Source organism: Colius striatus, chromosome 2 (genome assembly GCF_028858725.1).
Source record: "Colius striatus isolate bColStr4 chromosome 2, bColStr4.1.hap1, whole genome shotgun sequence".
Classification (NCBI taxonomy): domain Eukaryota; kingdom Metazoa; phylum Chordata; class Aves; order Coliiformes; family Coliidae; genus Colius; species Colius striatus.
Window position 1 is genome coordinate 67177708 of NC_084760.1, and position 16490 is coordinate 67194197.

General features: G+C 41.9%; 1 protein-coding gene across 1 annotated transcript in view; it reads left to right on the forward strand.

Moving 5' to 3' along the window:
- PGBD5 (piggyBac transposable element derived 5) overlaps positions 1–16490 on the forward strand; it is a 74620-nt gene that overhangs the window by 17835 nt on the left and 40295 nt on the right. The window contains exon 2 of the mRNA XM_061990950.1: positions 11100–11527. Within this exon, the coding sequence (XP_061846934.1) occupies positions 11100–11527 (428 nt within the window). The remainder of the gene's footprint in view (positions 1–11099; positions 11528–16490) is intronic.

The window sequence follows — 16490 nt, forward strand, 5'->3', positions numbered from 1 at the left end:
CTCTGCTTGTAGCCTCTAATCAGTTATAGACTTTTGTTCCAGACAGATTTTTCTGAATCATGGAGGATTTAGTTCTGGTATAGTAATCCAAAGATCAGTTTCCGGACCCTACTGTGAAGACTGCATGCTTCTTCTATAAGAAGAATATAGCTTGGAAATGGGAAGCTCCAGTCACTGAGGTCTCAAGCTATAAATGTCCTAATCTGTGGTTGCAGAATGGGAAGCTGTTATCTCTGTTGTGATAATGCCCAGAAGCCTCTGTAGGAATCCTTAATGTGAAGTGCTTGGCACTTCACAAACAGAAGGATGTGCTTTGCTGTGGTTATTCCTGTGTACTAATTTAAATTTACCTTGAAGGTATAGTCTGTATATAACTCTACCTGCAGATTCAAGGAACTGATGTTTGAGCCTGGTTTTTATATAGCAGAAAGATTTATTGGCTTTGTCTTCTACTCCACTGCTTAATATGACCCAGATTTAGTCACCATTCCATTTATTTATTTATTTATGTTCACATACTGTGCATTTATTTGAAAATCTCTGCTGTGTGAAATCTACAGTGCTGCTAGGTCCAAAACGAGAAATAAAAGTTACTTCCTCTTTTTATAAGCTGAGGCATGTTCTTACAGGGATTAAATCCTACAAGGTCTTTCAGCTTTTATTGGTTTACAGAATCACAGAATGGTTGAGGTTGGAAGGGGCCTCTAGAAATCATCCAGTCCAACCTCCTGCTGAAGCATGTCCACCTAGATCAGGTCACATAGGAAAGTGTCCAGGTGGGTTTGGAAACCTCCGGAGAAGGAGACTCCACACCCTCCCTGGGCAGCCTCACCTGAACAGCAGAGAAGTTTTAATTTGTGTTTAAGTGGAACTTTTTGTGTTCCAACTTGTATCCATTACCCTTTGTCCTGTCACTGGTCACGACAGATAAAAGACTCACCTCATCCTCTTGACACCCAGCCTTTACTGTTGATAAGGTCCCCCATCAATCTTCTCCAGGCTGGATAGCCCCAGGTCTCACAGCCTTTCCTTGTATTTTCATATGTTGACAGTCCCCAAGAAGCATGGAGGAGATGACATCTGAGTGTAGCTGTCATCTGGTGTGATGGATAGCTACCAGTAAGCAGTGCCTGTCTGGTGACCTCAGATCTTTTCCCTGCCTCATCTTAGTGTACAGCATACTAAGACTGTGTTTGAGGAGATGACTCCAAAGTAACAAAGCATCTCTCCTGAAAGGCTCTGGGGAAAGATATGTGATGATTTTCTTTGCAAATCTAGTTTCATGGCCTAGTTCCTGCTCTGTTGGAGCAGCATGGCAGGGGTTGTGGGGAGAGCTGGCTGCTGAGTGCTGAACAGTTCCCCTGACTGTACACAGTAGCTGGGCAGAGGTTGTGAGAGCAGTGCCTGGTTGGTTTTTACACTTTATTGCTGAAGAAGTGCTCTGTTTTTTTTTTTTTAAACTGAGAAGTTCTTGGTTTATAGGAGTTATGAGTAAGCCTAAGAAATTGGAATGCTGTGGAGTGTGTCATGTATCCTTCATGTGGTAAGAGAATTAGGGATGGTGATGTGCATGGCATATAAAAGTCATCTATTGAACTTTCTAGCTGTTTGGCTATTGTGAGTTCAGATGTTCAGACAGCCTCTGGTACTGGCCACTTCTAAGGGCAGGCAGAATAAGGTTGGAAAAAAGGCAGTCTAACAACAGGGTCAGGAGCAGAAGAGCAAAAAGAATACAGAAGGGGCTCAAAAGCATACTGTGCATGTATAAATTAGCCCTGGCCCTAGCAAGAATTGCAAATACATGACCTCTACTTGCATCTTAGGTGTCCTAAGAAAATATTTGGACTTTCATCTTCCCCTAAGCCCAGTGTACCAGTGAGAAATGTGTGGCTTGTAACTGCTTGTCCCAAGGTTTATGAGGGTATTGGGGAGGAATATAGAGACTAGAAAGTGGGGAAACAAGATTAAAAGCAACTGTGTAAATGTATATACATTATGATCTTCTCTGATAGAGATGGTGGTACAGCTTCAAATGAGGATGCCTAAAGTATTAATTATTTTTCTTATTCTGATCTCTAAAGTAACAGGAACTCCTTTGCCTTCTAGTCTGGGGAGATCACAGCAGAGGAAACTTGTCTGACTAGATAGTTTGTGAAGCTCATCTAGAAATGTGTGTGCACCGTTTTCTACAGAGAGCAGTAAAATCCAAGGGAGGCTGGTACAACCCAAAGGAAACAGATTTGGAAAAGACCCTGAATATTATCCCTAGGATGATCCTGGCACCAACCTCCTTGCTCTGACTTTGGTTTTTGAGCTTTTCTAGCCGGGCTTCAGCAGGAGCACCCTGCTCATCACCCTTTCCTAAGTGGGTGTAGCAGTAGGTGCTTAGTTCTTTCTGTTCATGAGAAGTAGCATTAAAAGCTTTGGGAACTGTGTGCTTACCCTAACAACTGGTCTCTGTCCAGGAAGTGTCTATAGCTTCCAGGAAGCAACTGGAGAGACCAATGCTGTATCTACATTAGCTCATGTGGGATGGAAATGAATCACTAGGAGGTTCTGTACTGAAATTAATGTTCTTGCATGAAAAAGTTGTCTCTAATGCTTTACTGAAATATCTGGATTTTCAGTTGATACATTCTTTCTTAAAAAAAAATAGTCTTTTTTTTAACAAAGCAAGAAACCATTTCCTCATGAGACTTGCTCAAAAATGAGAGGTTTATTTTTCAGTTGTGTGTGTGTTGCATGTAAATGCAGGAGTTGACGTGACAGCTTTCAGCATCTCATTAGTTGGGTCACTTGCTTGTTGACTTCTATTTACAAAAGATAAATTAAATATCCTGATGATTTGCCTGGAAAACATACTAGGCTATTTTCCCTTCTTCAAACACAAAATCTCTCCTTTTGGAGGCAAGGTCCCGACATCAAATGTAGCTAATGCTTGTAAAGGTGGATTTTTATTTTAAATTGCTGGAAAGGAGCAAGTTGCATGTGGGTAATGGTATTTGTGAACAGTGTTCACTAAAATAGACCAGGAACCCCGGAGAGAAAGACGTGGAAGTGGATTGCATCTGCAAGACTTGCCAGTGGAGGGGTGGGTCCCCTCATGGGACTATCCAAAAACAGCCTTCTGGGATTTAGTTACGAGTGTCATCCTGCTGGTAACGGGAGTTTTGCTGACATAAAACTACCCATGCTGCTTTGTAGAGTTATTTCAGAAATGTGCCAGCTGTGCCTGGAGCCAGATGTGTAACTGCTCTGTGATCTACCAAAAGCTGTATTACAGATGATGGGTGAAGTCAGCGTGTCAATTGTTGTCTCTAACCTCATAGATATGCCTAGTGTCAGCTGGAGTGCCAGGAGCAGCCAGTCTGTTCTGATAGTTGAGTGTAGTAAAATGTTAATAGAAAACTGCAGTGGCAAGCTCTATTACCGTGGAAGCTGCTGCAGCAGGAATTCCCCTGATGAGGAATAAGTGTGTTCAGTCCTATAGCCAAATGAATAATGTGCAAAGGATCGTGTAAGCTGACATGATAAGGTACTATTTCAGCACTGACCGCTGCTGTAAGGTCTTGGGCTTCTAAAAATTATTTTAACTGGAAGACTTTGTACCAGGGTTTGGGAGGTTTTGTTAATTGTTGGTAACGGTGATTGGTAAGTTGTGATATCTCACCACAGAAATGAAGTAGATATATAATGAAAGGTGTCAACGTAACCTGCAGTGGGCTTCTTACTCTTTCTACTTCACTTCTTGCAGTTTAAAGGCTTTGTAACTTTAAAACATGGCAAGCACAAAGAAATACTGTCTTAATCTGGATCCAGTACACAGCAGGGAAACAAGCTGAATTGCAGAAGTTCCTTAATTTACTAAATACTTCACTAAATGTTACTATTTACTTTACATTTTAGTGTTTGGTTTACTAAGTAAGTTCTTTATTTAACTTGTCATTACTCATTGCTGTCTGGTGTGAATGCCAGGGACTTTCTTGACCAGAGTCAGCATGGAGCACCTGTGTGCTGGTTTTCAATCCTTTTTCATTTGTCCTTGGGTTGCTTTTGGACCCAGCTCTTAATTCTCTCTGTGGTTTGAAGTCAGAGTGCAGTGTGTGGGTCACTATTGCTGATGCTGTGAGGAAAACAATCCTTTTTAATACTGGAGGGGAAAGAGAAAGTGCAGTGCCCTTTCACGGAAGCTGTTTGAAACAATTTTTGTGACTACAGTTATTACATGCAGACACAGAGGCATTGTCAAAGGCTTACTTAGAGAGATTGGAAAAGTGCAGTCAAATCATACTTTATTAAATAGCTTCCAATAAACTTCACTGAAACCAAATGTAGAGCAAAACTGTGTGCCATTGAGCGTCCAGGCAAGGGTGCAAAGTAAGTTTCTGGCAAAAGATCACCTAGTAACAACTTACCTAGAAGCAAGGGCTGCTGAGAGAGCCCTTACGGTCTAAGAAGGGAATCATCTTTGGAATGACTGTGTCCAATTTATTCTTTGTCATGTACAAAAGCCAATAGAATGTCTGTTTGGGAGTTATGTTTGGGTTTGTTGTTTTTTTTACTGCATACTCATAGGCTGTCTCTGAGCTCCATATGACTCCCATAGTATGGATCATGTTTTGATCATTTAAATAGCATTCTTGTGGTAGGCAGTCCTACTTATTTACCAAAATAACAAATGCAAACATCTACTTAACCTAAAATATTGGTCAGAACTACAGCAGGTATAAATTAGGATGTCTTCTTTGACATGACAGAGAAGACTTGTCACTGAAGCCTTGATGGTTTTGTTGTTTGGGGTTTTTTATCAAGATAAATGAAATACAGGAACACGATATCCTACATTAAAGACCTGGGTACTTGCTTCCCAGTCTTACAGGAGAGCATTATCTGAAATAAACTGGAATGAAATGCAGAAGAGAAGTATTACATGCATTTACCTCAAGCTGTCATGACAGGCTTGTCATAAGGCCATCAAACTGGCTGTGGTTTGAGAATGGTCTGATGTACATTTCTTCCAGACCATTAAGAGTAGCGCTGATATGAAAACTGCCAGATAATCATAATCTTCGGTGCTTCCAAAGCTTGTGTGAGGGAATTTAGTGTGAAACCAAAATCCTGAAAAATCTCACTTAGGAAATATTAAAACATTGCTTTTGATTTTGTTGCTGTTTTCTCAGCTCTTTGTATTGGTCTCTACTCATTGAGAAGGATGAAAAATTGTTTAAACTGTCTATCATGTTTCCTCAGATGACACTTTCCATGAAAACATCATGATTTTTTTGATGAATGTGTATTTTCTGACAGAAATCTTACATCAGCATATTTTTGTGTTCGCTAAACAAGACTCAAAAAGTCATCTGGTGTACTTTTGGAAAGGTGACTTCTCAGGAATACAAAACAGTCTCTAGTTGCTTGGACTTGGGATGAAGGAATTAATTGGCTTTTCAAACCCTGGTCTTTGAAAGCTATGCCATATGTCAGTTGAAAATACTTCCTAATTGTCAAAAAATAACAGAATCTGGATAGATTCTTCTTAGGTATGTATCTGTAATGTGCTATTCTTACATGTGACTAGAAATTATTGGACTTTTGCTGAAAGAAGATAATAAAATTACTTCTAAATTCTTATATGGATACATCTACCACTCCCATGCTGGATTCAGGACTGTTGGAGTCTGCCTATTTGCTAAGTTAAATTCATTTCAAAGTCTAGTCTGGATAGCTCTGTGCGAGGTTTGTTCCCAAAGCCTGCAATTTGGATTGGCATACATATGGTAATACCTGGGCCTGTCAGTGTGTATATTTTATGAAATTTGGTTACACTGTGAATGGGAGCATGTCGTGGTTTGGCCCAGCCAGTTGTGAAGCACGACGACAGTCTCTCGATCAGTGACCCCCATCCACCCCCACCCTCGTTAGGATGGCACAAGCCCCATCGAAATGGGAGGAAAAAATATAAGCACGGTTGTTGTGGATTAAGACAAGGGCAGGGAGAGTTCGCTGCCAATTATGGTTCCAGGCAAAACAGACTCCAGTACTCCACTTAGAGAGGAAAGTAAGGAAAAGTTTATTCTACAAGAAACAGAATGGAATAAAAGCAAAAAGGGAGTAGGATGATGAGAAAATTACAACCAGCACTTTAAGATCTCCCTCCCCCATCCTTCCTTTCTTCCCAGGCCCAGCTCACTGCTCCCAATATCTCTACCTCCTCCCCCCTCAATGGCTCAGCAGGGCAGGGAATGGGGGATGTGGTCAATGTCTCACAGATGGTCTCTGTCGCTTCTCTCTTCTCAGAGGAGGATGACTCCTGGCATTCTTCCCCTGCTCCAATACAGGATCCTTCATACAGGACACAGTCCTTAATGAACATCTCTGTCATGGATTCTTCTGTACAGTTTCAGTTTCTGCAGATGCAGGGTCCTTCCCACAGGACATGGCCTCTTCTGGGCATAGTTTTAATGAACTTCTCTGATGTGGGTTCTTCCCCACAGTTACAACTTCTGTGAATATGTGTTCCCTCATATGGGACATGGCCTCCTCTGGGCATAATCACTGTCCCTTGCATGGGGTCTTAATTAAGTGAATCACTGCCCTTGATGTGGGGTCTTTAAAGAAATGCAAACGAATCTCAGCTTTATCAGTCCTCTCCAAAGGATGCAGGGAAGTCTGGTCCAGCATGCCTCCTTCTCTCTTCCCTCACTGACCTTGGAGTCTGCATGGTCGCTTCTCTCTCTCTTCCAACTCCTTGCACTACCACCAGCCAGAAAAAGAAGGAAGAAGGAACGAGAAGAATCCTCCTCTTCTGACTTCTTCTTAAAAAGTGATTGTGGAGGTGTCTAATTGGCTCAGCCTCAGAAGTGGGTCTGGCTTAGAGCTGGGGAGAGACTTCTCATAGATGTCATCTTTACGGCTCCTTCCCCCTTACCAGAAATGGCTCCACGTCAAACCATGATAGACCGTTAAGTCTTTTTGCCCAGCAGAGCAAAAGGAGAATTTTCTTCCTCTATGTTTTTTTTTTCTTACGTGTTTTTCTTACACCTCTGCCCAAAATGACAACGCTTTTGACTTCCTTAAGGTTTGTTTGTGATATATAGATTGTAGTAGGTTTTGAAACTTTCCATCTTTTATTCTGAGTCTGTGAACTCTGAGCTACTAAATAACAGGTTGGTAATCAGAACAGGAATAATGGAAAAGGATAAATTAACCTATTAAAAATATGCCCAAATTGCTTAGTCCTGCAAACTAGTTAAGTAAGGAAAAAGCAGTTAGTTCATCTGGAGTTGTTTGGTTTTTTTTTTCCTTAATGTGCTGCTCAGTGATGAAAACTAGAAACATTGGTGAGACTGGAGCAGAGGGAAGAATGTGACCAGAGGGGTCCCATCTGAGGGAGACCAGAGACTGTAGGAGGATGTTCAGGGGTTGCCTGAAGGATGATCACACAGAAGTTTCATGCAAACGTTTTTTCTTAAATCTATCTGTTTTTTTCTGCATTGTGTGTGTTTGCCGAGCAGTTGACTGTGCAGCCTCCTCTCTCACTAGGCACTGGACCCAGCAAGGCTGCTGCAGTTTGCCCCGAGCTGAATTGAGCCAAAATGGCTTCTGCAATGCACAGTCTGAGGGCGAAGTGCCAGCCTCCACTCCACAACTGTCTCCAGTATGGAAACACAAACAGCTTTCCCTGCTAGGTGTCTTCATTTATTCTGAGTCTATTCTTACATTTTAAACAGTGATGGGTCTGGAGGAGACATTCCATCTGAGTGCAAACCGTAAGATGGAACCAATCTGGTCAAAATAGGATCTAGTACCGGTAGTGATTTGCAAGGTGATTGCTGCAAGTTTTTGCTGGTAGACAGGGTGAGAGGGAAGAAGGAGAGTTTGTGTGTGCACGTTGTATCACAACAAAGGACGTTTCTGCTGTTTTTCCTGTTCTGCAAAGTCACTTAAAGCAAGCCCAAAGTGCTAATGCTGGCATGTGTGCTGCCCAGCCAGAGGTTACGCAATAGAGCTCTGTCCCCATCCTGGTTGTCACAGATCCCTAGCTCTAGGTGTTTGGGTACTCCAGGAGTGCTTTTCTGTTCTGCCTCTATGACTTTTATGGGAAATCCTCACTGTTTTTTTTAAAACAAAAAAACCCCTATGTAAATAAAAACATTCTCAATGCACACACTTTAGGGCAGAGGAGATGCAAAAACCTGAATTTTGCATAGGGTCATAGTTGTATATTTGTGCTGAGGATGTAAGACTAGGCAAAGCCACCCTTTTATTTGTCTGAGTAAGGCTTTGAAAGGTTAACGTCACATATGGAAAACAAGTCTTTTCATATCGGTATTTTTTGGGGTGTCATTCAAGTCAGTGTAAAAATCCTTCAGAAATACAAATTCACTGTTTAAGTTTCTTATGCATTCTTACATGGGATATATTTATGTCATATTCAAATAATGTATTTTAGGCTAGTCATTCACTGTGTAGAACCCAATTCACATTAAAAATTCAGTTGTCTTCCTACAGAAATTGAATGTCACTCTTGTTTTGTTGCATATCGGTGAATTATGAATCAATTGTGCTCACTTTGCCAATAAAGGCTGTTTTTTAAGACAATGAGATTATACAGGGGCTTTCAGAATTATATTTAGTTGACAATTAGGTTGATGTTTGAGTCAGAAAGTGATTCAGCTCACTTTTCTTAGAGCTGTGTGGGTTCTGCATAGCCAATGAGATACAAATCTTGCATATTTATTTCAAGAATGAGAGCAGATAAGAGGTTCTGTGCAACTGGAGCAGGACTGCTGGATAAGAAAGGATTGACCTATTCAGTATACATAGCAGTTTTCCGTAATCCCTTTTCAAGGTAAACTTGTGCAGCTACCAAAAATTTAATTACATCAAAAGTACCCTTTTCTGCTTCTGACTATTCTTGACTAATCCTGAAAAGATTGAGTCCAGTGACATATTAGAAGTCTTTCATACAGAATCATTTGTAGAGCATTTTAGGTCAGCTACAACAGTCTAGTTGGTGGTAGCAGAATATGTCTCCTGACAAAAGAAGAGAAGTCTTTGCTAAAGAGGCTTTGTTGTTGGAATAGCAGTTAACGTTAAGTATATCTATTCTAGCTCCATAATTTTCAATTGATACTGAAAACTTTTTATCATTTAAGCTGAAATTTTCTGTCCTTGCCAGAATATGGTTTGGGTGTGGTCTTGCTATACGGGGTAATATGTTTCCAGTTGAACTGTTTCATTTCCAGTTTCTCAATCTCACAAAATTGGAAAATAATCTTTAAATAAGTGTTTCTTTCCCCACTGCACTTGGGGAAAAATAGAATCAATTTTTGTTGGATTTTTTGGTGGTCTTTGCAATCTGAATGTTTGCTGTTTCAATGTCTTCGTGTTATTTTGACTGTCTTTCTAATAGCTTGAGCTCACCAGAGTGCACTCAAATGTTAAGGCTTAAAAGCACCACAGTATCTGTGTAGTTCCTCGTAGTAATGTTTCATGCAAAATTTCTGCAAGCCGTGGTTGTTGCTTGTAACTAAGGACGTGAGATGAGATAGACGAGTACTGGAGAATGTGACCTGACCAGCATGGCAATGGGTCTCTACAGAGCCAGCTTGCAGAATGGCGAATCTCATGCTCTGATTCAGCTGGGAGAGCTGATGCTGAAATCCAAGTAGCCACATAGTGCAAGGAAGACTCACTCTTGTTAGGCAGAACATCAAATAAGAATATGTGCCCTCCTGCTTTTGATCTGGAGAGTGTTTTTTAGACAGTTGCAAGGCTGAAGGCTGTTTAAGGCACAATATTTATTGAATCCAACTCTTAGTTTGAGATTATAATCATGATGCTATCATTTGTACAGGGATGCAGAACTGCTCTTAAACACTGCCCTGTCCATTGAGTTTGTCTGTGCTGCCTCTCTCAGGTGTATTGATTTTCGTGCTTCTGTAAGAGAATAGAGAGTGCCCCTGTTTCCATAGCCTTTACCTCATGACTGAAGCACTGCCACAAGGTGGGAGCATGAAAACATACTACTTTTGAAGTGTAGTTTAATTAGCTTATGGAAGGGATTAGAGGAGAGAGGGCTGTAAGGACTGGTGTCTGCGTGCCTGGTATTGCAGGCTCGATGTTCCTAATTCAGCTTAATGTAAGCTGGTGTCTGACTGGATAACTTTGTTATGCTGATACAGTGCTGCCAACCCTTAAAGCCTCCCTGGTTTGTTTGTTTGTTTCCCCTCCTCTTCTTATGGAATAGTTGAAACTGACAGAGAAGGTGCAAGATCAGTGAAAGACCAGAGTAATGACAGCATGGGACTGCAGAGCTTATTACATTATGGGAAGAAGGGGACCAGCATACGCATTGTAGTGCTAAAAATGTTCCCTGTGACGTGAGACAGTGACATTAGCCATGTGATGTCTTTGACTTGTTCTGGTAATGTGCTCTCTTGGGGATGTCCGAGTGCAGGATAAGGCTCCAGTGTGGTGGCAGAAACATGGAACTCAAAAATACATAGCCATGATCTGTGTGTGAAGCAGAAGCAGATCAGAAAGTCACAGGATTAATGACAATTAACTAGGCAGGAGCTAGAGGTGTGAAAGAAAAGGTGGGATCTGGTCCTAGTGCCCAGGGATCATGTCAGCTGAGATGGGGCAGCACTCTGTCTCTGGGAGGCTCAAATGCCTTCCTTCTGGGCTGTTTGGAGGAATGCATGGATTTGACATGCGTATGGACAAATAAAAGACTATCCAGAAAAAGGCCAAAACAGCTGCTGAGGATAAATGATGCAGATAGTGTGTAAATGGAAAAGTTAAACGGAGACCTACATGCTGCAGACTAATGAGCATGCAGAGCAGAGGAAGAAACTGTTTAGAATGTGTTTTATTCTTACTGTATAGAAGGAAGACTGAGAATATATGGCAGAAGTGTCCTGATGACATCTGTCAGGCAGTGGGTACACTTTCAAAGTAATTAGCTGACATGTCATCACTTAGGCCTCATTTTCCAGCTTTAGGGAAGTTAATCCTGCTTTAAATTGCTGGTGTTGGACATGCCTTGTGATGATTAGGAGTGAGTTTATCTTCTTTTCTTGCATTTGTCCTAGGTCCAACAAGAAAAATGCCCCAGACTGCCAGTGCCATGGACTTTTTTCAGCTCTTTGTCCCTGACAATGTACTAAAGAATATGGTGGTCCAAACCAACATGTATGCCAAGAAGTACCAGGAGAGGTTTGGTAGTGATGATGCCTGGATTGACGTCACCCTGATGGAAATGAAGGCCTTCTTAGGCTACATGATATCTACCAGCATCCACCACTGTGAGTCCGTTCTCAGCATCTGGAGCAGCGGCTTCTACAGCAACAAGAGCATTGCGCTTATCATGACACAATCACGGTTTGAGAAGATCCTGAAGTACTTCCACGTTGTGGCCTTCCGCTCGAGCCAGACCACGCATGGCCTCTACAAAATCCAGCCTTTTCTGGACTCTCTGCAGAATGGCTTTGACTCCGCTTTTAGACCTTCACAAGCCCAGGTAAGAGTTAAGCTGTTGGCAGGGAGCATCTGACCTATATGCTCTAGGTTGTCTTGAGCAGAGCTGCATGAAGAAAGAGCTGAGACTTCACAGTGTGTGGGTGTCCTGCAATGCCTCCATGAAACATGAGAGAAAGCAGTGGTTTGCCTCAGTGGTCTAAACAAACCTGGAGACTTCTCAGTGATGTTGGCATGACCACATTTTGCTATCCTGATGATTGGAGGTTGCAGGTTGTGCCTGTTAGAGAGGATGGAAAGGGCAGAGCTGGTGCAGCTGGGCTGGAGAGAAAACCTGTAGCTGCTCCTGCTACAGACTGTGAGGGCTAGATGCAGAAGCTGAGTTTGCTAAGAGTGCTCATCCCTGATCCTAGCAGCATGTCCTTACCATGTGGCCCAACAGCACAGCTGCCTCCTTATGAATGGGCAAAGGGAAAATAAGCAGGAGCATAAATGCCTTTGTTCACTGCTCTCAGCAGCACTGGCTGTGCCTTGTGCCAGTCCTGGTTTTTAATGATGAGTGATAATTCTATGGAAAAACCTATTGATGTGTGGATTTGCAACCCAAGTGCCAGTGAACTGGAAGTATTTGTAGACTACTATGATTAAAAGTAAACAAGACTCCAATGAATTTTAATTTCCAGATACAATTAGGGGTACAGCAGAATCCCATTCTGTAGGGAGACTGCTCTGTAGACTGGGAAAGGACCTAATATAGAAACTTAGGTAGCTGGTGATTATTTGACTAGAGTGATGCAGTTGAACAATTTTTATTTTTTGATAAGTGCAAAGAAATCTTTTTTAAATATTCATCATGTTTAAACTTTGTTCCACTGTAAATGATCCTTTTTTGGAGTTGTTGTTACTGGTCACGTTCAGAAGTCTCGAAAGAAAGAAGAGTAAGTATGAAATATGTTACTGCTTGAAATACTGTTTCAATCAACTTTGCTTTCAGAATATGAAGATTTCACTTGGACATTTGAAAAGGTTATTGTGTCCATTGTCCTCTTTTTCTTCCTGTTTCCCCCCCGAAGCATCACATTTGCCCACTGCTCAAAACTAACGAAGACATAGATGCATCACATCCGTTGAAATGTGCCTAATGTGTCTATTTTGTAGACAACAAAAATCATACCTATGTCTAAAAAGCTGTTACGACAGAGAAGGGAGGAGGGGGCAGTGTTCTCTCTAAGCCATGCCATCAAGGTACATTTCCATCAAGACAAAACAGGCAATGAGAGACACGGTATTGTTGGGCCCAGCTCTCATTAAGGTAGGAAATCTAATCCTTATGGCCAGTGACTTCAATGGGCGGAAGATAAAGGCTTCAGAAATGTGATCACTGTGTCTAATGTAAATGCTTATAATGGTGTGCTGTGGGACATGCTGTGAGTGCAAATCCATTAAAGGATAAAATTTAATTTGCATGTATATCCCTTCTCCCTTCCCCCCTCCTGAGCAAGGTTTGAGAAATTGAATTGACAAAATCATAGCGTCCTGTTTGCAGTGGCAAAACATCTAGATCTCCGCCAGCAAAATGTATGCTCATGCTAAGCATGGTAAGGGATACTACTTTAAAATAGTAAAGAGTGAGGGGAAGAAGTAGTGACAGCCCAGTTCTTTCCCTTCCCCCTCCACTTCTCTGCTCCCTTGTCAGTGTTTACGTCAGTGATTTCTATATGGCATGTTTCAGAGGTACCGAGTGGAACAAAAAGCACTAAAATACAGCTTCAAAAATAACTCTGTGAGAAAGAAAAAGGTTTTTAATCTGTTGTTAAAAATACTCTAGTGTAGAGCCAGTAGCCTACTGGGGGATGTTCCAGGCCTCCTCCTGAAAGGTGCCTTGTGCCTAACGTCCTCCTGGGTTGCCTGTCTCAAGAGACACAGACCCCATCTGCTCAAAATAGCAAGCAAGGCCTCTCCCTGGAAATTGTCTTGAGTGCAGATTAGCAAACTGTGGTAAACATTAAACCCAAAATGTCAAGCCCAGTGCAAAATAATAGAAACAATAAAAAATAATAGCGTGTTTGCACAAAAGACAAGGGGAAAAACCCATTCAGATGGGCTTTTGGATGTGCTGCCTTTGAAAGTGTTTTGGGAAAAGGGGCCTAGGTTCCTATAATCAGTAATACCTGCAATCCCAAATTCAAAATGAGTTTATTGCTTCAGGTGCACCTGTGTCTTAAACATAAGACTTCAGGGGTCTGAATAGTTTATGCCTGAGCTTCCATCTATGCCCAGGCTTTAAGCTAATGTCTCGTAAGTGGCATCAAGCACAGGAGTGATTTGGACTCTTTGCTGGTGAACACAGCAGAGCTGTTTAGGCTTGTAGATAGACTTATTGCTGACTTTCTTCCTCTGTCAGTGTGGACTCAAAGAACACAGGTTAGGAAGACGGCACATTTAACTCACCCTGCACCTCAAAGAGCAGGCAGTCTGTGTCAGATAGGCAGTGCAACATCTGCCCTCACAGTTATTTCGTCCATAGGATTGATAGTTTCCTTTTGGAGAGCTAGAAAAGATTTTTTAAGTAGAATTTTTGTCTCAGAAAATATTTAAGGTTTTTGTTTTTTCCTCAAGTATATCGCCACCACTCAAATGTGCATGCAAAAAATGACAGCACAGTTTCTATGAAAGGAAACAGAGGGAGAGACAGAACTGTGCCAATATACCAAAACAAAGAAAACAGTCTAGTGAATTATAATTATTTTGCTAAATATACTGAGCAAACAAAAGGAAATAATTACTCTTCAGCTTAGGAAGGTATTGAAAGCCTAGAACATTATAATTGTGTATCAGCAGTACTAGTTTCAATTGCTGAAGTAAAAAAGAAAGGGTGTTCTGACCTAAATGGGATAAGAATGACAGGAATATTCTCTGCTTCCTATCCTTCTCCAGCACCCTCTGTATAAATAACTGCTGCCTATACCTGAGCAACAAGAAGTGGAGGCTTGGGTCAGTTCTTGCCATCACTGTCATCTCTTTGCTGCTGGAGTCCAAATAGATTTGTAGCTGTGTTACTGTTGACAGGTGGAAGCCTGAGGATACCCTGCCTGAGCTCAGGAGGTACACTGCGACAAATTCAAGGGTACACACCTGCCAAGGATATACACTGAATTCCAGAAACCAGAGGAGCTCAGGAAAATAACATCACCACTCAAATATCCTTCTGTGCCTGCTGAGTACTTATATGCTTGTCAGTGGGATGTGACTAGACAGGATTACTGTCTCTGACTGCCCCTGACTGGTGTGGCAGAGGTCAAGAGCACAACTCCATCCCTCTTGCTGCAAAATACCTTCTATATGGTGTCTTGGAACCAACCTTTTCTGCATCTGCCCAGTGAAATGTCAGCTGGGAACAGCCAGCTTAAGTCCTTACAGGCAGCAGTGAAGCCCCTAGCCAAGACAGAGGAGTAATCTAACCTCTTGCTCCAAAGGCATGGTGCTAAAATTTGACCAGTTTCTAGGGGACTTGTGTTTTGCTCTTGGTGGCACAATTAAGCAAGTTTCAATGTAGTTCTTCCAAACCAGATCACAGCATTAGACAGTCTCTGAAAACACAGAGGAGCAAAACCAGACTGAGCTGTCAACTCATAACTCTTTTGTGCCCTCAACATTAGACATTGATTTGATATTGGGCGTTTCTGAATATCCCAGTTTTCCTTTTCTCAAAACTCTTTGGGAGTTTCTTTGTGGTCCTAAAACATGGCTGTTCTGTCTTAGGGCTTCTATGAGTGTAACACCAAGAAAGAAAGATTCAGAGGACATTGGCCAAGTATAAGACATGGAGCAAGAGAAAGACAGATAGAGGAGCAGTAAGGGCCCCCAACATGGACCTGTTGGAGTGAGTCCAGAGGAAGGCCAGGGGGCTGGACCATCTCTCTTGAAGACAGGCTGAAAGAATTGGGCTTATTCAGCCTGGAGAAGAGAAGGCTCTGGGGAGACCTTAAAGCAGCCTTACAGTACCTAAAAGAGGCCAACAAGAAAGCTGGAGAGGGACATTTTACAAAGGCTTGTGGTTATAACACAAGGAGTATTGACTCTGAACTGAGAGAGGGTTGATTTAAATTAGATATAAGGAGGAAAATCTTCCCTGGGAGGGTGGTGAGGCGCTGGCATGGGTTGTCCAGAGAGGTTATGGATGCCCCATCTTTGAAAGCATTCAAGCCCACATTGGATGGGGCCTTGAGCAACCTGGTCTAGTTGAAGGTATCCCTGCCTATGGCAGGTGGTTAGAACTAGATGATCTTTAAGGTTTCTTCCAACCCAATCTATGATTTTATGATAAGAGTATTGAACAGCAGAGTAATTTTCTGATGTCCTGTAGCTCTAAACTGGTTGATCCTCTGGAAAAGCCAGATTTTACTGAGAGTTTGACAGCAGAAAATGAACACTTATGGCTGTTTTAAAATAACCTAATAGAAATGGAGTGCTGTAAGAACTGATTTCTTTAAAGAGAGGCAACTGAAGACTGAACAAATGGGCAGAGGAGAGGGAAATCATGGCTCCATCAGAGACGGGAATTAACCTTTGAATGACAGCAAAAAGGATCAGCAAATTGTGGATAGGCCAAACAGGACTTTGAAAGTTAAGAGAAAGAATCTGTCTGATATGTTGGAGAAGAAGAGCTATCAGAAAGACAGAAAGATATGTGATGTGACTGGTGTGAAGGACTAGGAGAACGGCTTTCCAGCAACAATCTGTAGGGCAAGATCGCCTTATGTTCAGGCCAAAAGGAAAACTGTTGCAGGATGATTCTGGGCATGGATGAAAACTTAACTGTGGGTGAGTTGGTTGTTACTCTAAAATGAGTAACATTTTGGAGCTGTTACTCGGAAAGCATGGAAATTGCAGGCACTGCCCAGTTCTGAAGACCTTGCAAGGGATTGAAGGTAAAGACTGACATTCCAGTTCACTGGCCAGTAGGATCTGCAGCAGGAGGAGAGAGATGTCTGCAGTGACCAAAA